Source organism: Chrysochloris asiatica, unplaced genomic scaffold, assembly GCF_000296735.1.
Source record: "Chrysochloris asiatica unplaced genomic scaffold, ChrAsi1.0 scaffold00054, whole genome shotgun sequence".
In the NCBI taxonomy this organism is placed as follows: domain Eukaryota; kingdom Metazoa; phylum Chordata; class Mammalia; order Afrosoricida; family Chrysochloridae; genus Chrysochloris; species Chrysochloris asiatica.
Genome location: NW_006408572.1, coordinates 4,320,449 through 4,324,586, shown reverse-complemented (window position 1 = coordinate 4,324,586; position 4,138 = coordinate 4,320,449). Strand labels below are relative to the sequence as shown.

Sequence of the window (4,138 nt, the reverse complement as noted above, 5' to 3'; positions counted from 1 at the left end):
GTCATATCCACCCTGCACAGGGTTTCCAAAGAGTGGCTGGAGGATTAGAATTGCCAACCTTGTCATTAGTAATCCAGTGCTTATCATACAATGCCACACCAGGACTCCTTGGGTATAGTAAACAAGTATAAATCTGTGTGTTTTGCTATTCAAAAAAATAAATAAAACTTGCTACTGCTTAGCACTTATTTTCATGAAAATATGATGCCACATTTTTGTGATTTGTGAAGAGCTGTGAGAATCAGCTTGTGCACTAGCATGTCCATTTCCTCCCACTGACGTGTTAGACAGGATGGGACCCTTAGTTTGAAGAGTGGATGTCTAATAGTGATACTCCAAAGAAAGCTGCTGGCAACTACCACCCCCAATTTAATTTATTAATCCTAGTCTAATTTTTGGAAGAAAATCTTACAAAACAAAACATAAATCCTCGGCTTAAATATAATTTGTCTTTTAAAAGGGAACCAAATAATTTGATTTTACTAGTATCTTAAATATATTTCACTTGAATAGTCATTAAATTAAAAAATACTAAATAGTTTTTGTCTCCATTTCCTAATGGGTTAGATTTGGGCTTTGTCCTTCTTAATCCATTTCTGTCGGAGACCTACTCTCTTACCTAAGCTTTAGCGTCTTTTTCAATTAAAGACAAATAGCATTTTACCGTGGTCCATACTATCTAGTTTCCTTGCACCCTTCAACCCAAACTTAGGCCATACCTCAGCCTTCAGCATAAGATAACCTGGGGAGTAGTCATGGGGAAGGGATGCTTTGATATCCCATCCTCGTCACTCTGGGGGCCTCTTCCCTGTGAGCACCCTCTTCAGGGCTCCCTGTACATCAGGATTCCGGAGACTGTAGATGACTGGGTTCAGCATGGGGCTGAGGATGGTATTGAGGATCCCAATCCCCTTGTCTTTATCCGAGGCTGAGACTGAGCCCAGACGCATGTAACTGAAGAAACCAGTTCCATAAAAGATACAGACCACAGTGAGGTGGGAGCCACATGTGGAGAATGCTTTCTTCCTCCCTTCAGCTGAGCGGATTCGTAGAACAGCAGCTGCAACATGGACATAGGACACTGAGATGAGGATCATGGGGATCACCCCCATGAAGGTGGCCCCTGTGAAAAGTAACTGTCCATTGAGGTGAATGCTGGAACAGGAGAGCTGGAAAAGGGGTGGGAGGTCACAGTAAAAATGGTTGACCACGTTGGGGCCACAGAAGTCCAGCACAGACACAGCTACTGTGTGGGTCAGAGCATTGATGAAGGAGATGGTGCAGCAAATGCCCACCAGGGCACCTTGGACTTCACGACTCATGCGGGTGCTGTAGGTGAGGGGCTGGCAGATGGCTAGATATCGGTCATAGGCCATGGCTGTCAAAAGGTGACAGTCAACACCAGCCAGGAGGTGGAAGAAGAAAAGCTGAGAGATACAGGCAGCATAGGGAACTCTGCATTGGTGAGCCAGGAGACACGCCAACATTGGAGGAACGGTGACGGTGATACACCCAATGTCCAGCAGAGACAGGTTACCCAGAAAGTAGTACATGGGGGTGTGGAGTTTGGGTTCCACAAAGATGGCAGCCAGAATGCTGAGATTGCCCCCAACTGTGATTACATAGGCAAAGAGGAAGACCGCAAAAAGGATGGATTGCAATTCTGCGTTCCCTGTCAGGCCAAGAAGAATGAACTCAGTGACAGTTGTTCTATTCCCCTGGGCGCCTGGATCCATAGGCTACTGTTGAGAGCTATAGTTGGAGAAGTCTTTGACCTGCCAAAAGGGGGAGAGTAACACATGGTAGGCACTTAATATATGCTTGCTTGATGCTGAGGTGAGATAGCATGGGCACCCACCAGTTGGAATGAATATCAGTCAGTCTAGAGTGTGATCAGAGCCCTGGAGGTCTCTACTATGCCAGGTATTGACCATTTAGTTGCTGGTTTAGGGAGACATCCAGGGGATACCAGATAAGGTTCTATGAGTCAGGATCAACTGGACAGCGCATAACAATGACCTGTTGATACTGATGAAATCTAAAGTCACTTTATCTGCATATTCTGTCACCTCCATCAGATTGGAACTTCTCCTGTTAAGGGATCTACTTCCTGTAGCCCAGAGAACTCTGTCTTCCTAACTTTGTTGTCTCCTCCCACCAATTAACCCCAAAGCTCTCTTACTCCTCAGTCATACTGAATGCAGGCAAGATGCCTGCCCACTTCAGTTAGAACTCTTCAGTAGAGGGTCTTTCTGCTCAACTAAACTCATCCACATTTGCTGCTTGCTTTGTTGCTTCCATATGATCCTGACCAGGAAAGCTGTATTTGATGGAAGAATCTCCAACATTCTGAAAAGAGTCTCCAAGGGACATGTGTCTTTTTGTTTAGGGCAAAGCAAGCTTTGACACTCTTCCTTGTATTTGAGTGCTTCCCTTGATAGAGCTGGGGTTGAGATGAAGATATAACCTGAACATAATATGTGAGGGGTCAGTGGCTACTCATGACCCCAGTTAGGAGTATACTCTGGAAAGGAAGGTCAGACTCCAAGCACTTTCTTTCTTTCTCCCACTGAAGGTCAACACTGGCCCATCATAGTTTCATCCCAGTAGATGACCAAATGAAGGTGGTGGGGAAACAGCCCATAAGCATAGCTGAAAATAATTGAAAAATTGTTGCAGCACTACACCAATAGGGAACTGCCAGAAATTCAAGTTGGATTTTGAAGAGGATGTGGAATGAGGGGTATTATTGATGATGTCACATGGATCTTGACTGAAAGCAGAGAATACCAGAAAGATGTTTTTCTGTATTTTGTTGACTATGCAAAAGCATGCAATTGTGTGAATCATAATAAATTATGGATAACATTGCAAAGAATGAGAATTCCAGAAGATCTCATTGTGTGCTTGCAGAATCTGTACATAGTCTAAGAAGCAGTCATTTGAACAGTGTCTGTCAGTGGAAGCTTGCCTTTGTTGATGTAGGCTCCTTAATCTGGTGAGCATCTAGAGGATAATTGTAGGGAATTTAGGACACCTTAGGAAATGTACTCAGAGATTGCTTTCTCCAGTTTAACTTTAAGGTATGAGGCTAGTTGTCGCATGATTGGGGTTTGCAGTCATAATGGGGTAGCACAGTGATAGCAGATGGCCTTGCTATGAGCAACAGCTACCCCTCTTCATCCTGGACACATTTGTTCCTCAAGCCTGTCTTCCCCAGTCATCTCTTACCCTACCTGTCCACACCAGGCTCAGTTTGTCTAGGTCTTCTGGTCTAATTTTCTCTGAGAAGTATATATTCTTAAGATCTTTACAAAGCCATGCTCAGCTTTGCTCTTTCTCTCTCTCTCTTAATCTCTGAATTCTCTTTCTAAGCACTAACACTGAAATACACGTCTGGGTTATTATCAAGTTTCTAAATACGCAGTGGTTACGAATTGGGCTGTAAACCGCAAGGTCAGCAGTTTGAAACTACAAGCTGCTCTGTGGGAGAAAGATGAGGCTTTCTGCTCCAGTAAAGATTTACAGCCTCAGAAACCCTGTTCAGGGTCGCTATGGGTTGGAACTGACTCTACTGCACTTAACAACAACAACAAATCACTAATTAGCATTGGAAGCTTGGAGAGTAGAAAGGAAAAAAATAATAGGAAACAAATTTTTACTTGCTTATAAACTTTTGGTCAAATATTATGGTGTGGCACTGTAGGATAAGTACTGGACCGCAAGGTCAGTGTGAACTGGAAGACCCACCGGTCACTCCTCAGAAACCTTTACAGGCTCACTGTGAGTCAGAACTGACTCCATGACACTTAACAAGAACAACACACCATTTAAAATTCACAAAATTTCTGGAAGATATGTCATCATTTTACAATGAAGAAAATTGAGGTCAGATAACTGACTTGTTTAAGGAACTGACTCGACGGTTCACAACAATTAATAAATTGCTTCTCCCAGGGTATTCCTGATGAACCTGTTTGAATGTACAGCCGGTTCTTTTTTCTGCCAACCGCCCTCCCACCCCACACCATCTCTCCCTCTGATTCATTCTGTAACATAAAAGGTTGCATTGCCTCACATTTAGCTTAGCTTAAAGGAGCTCTGGTAGCGTAGTGGTTACGAATCGGGCTGCGAACCT

At 43.7% G+C, this 4,138-nt stretch overlaps 1 protein-coding gene across 1 annotated transcript; it reads right to left on the bottom strand.

The window, feature by feature from the left end:
* Positions 1–788: 788 nt before the first annotated feature.
* Positions 789–1,736, bottom strand: LOC102839705 (olfactory receptor 139-like). Its single transcript, XM_006863466.1, has one exon. The coding sequence runs from the start codon at positions 1,734–1,736 to the stop codon at positions 789–791; it is 948 nt and encodes a 315-aa protein (XP_006863528.1).
* Between the last annotated feature and the right edge of the window lie 2,402 nt (positions 1,737–4,138).

Bases quoted from the DNA above. Each gene is read 5' to 3' on its own strand.
- LOC102839705 (XM_006863466.1), bottom strand. From the start codon at position 1,736: ATGGATCCAGGCGCCCAGGGGAATAGAACAACTGTCACTGAGTTCATT.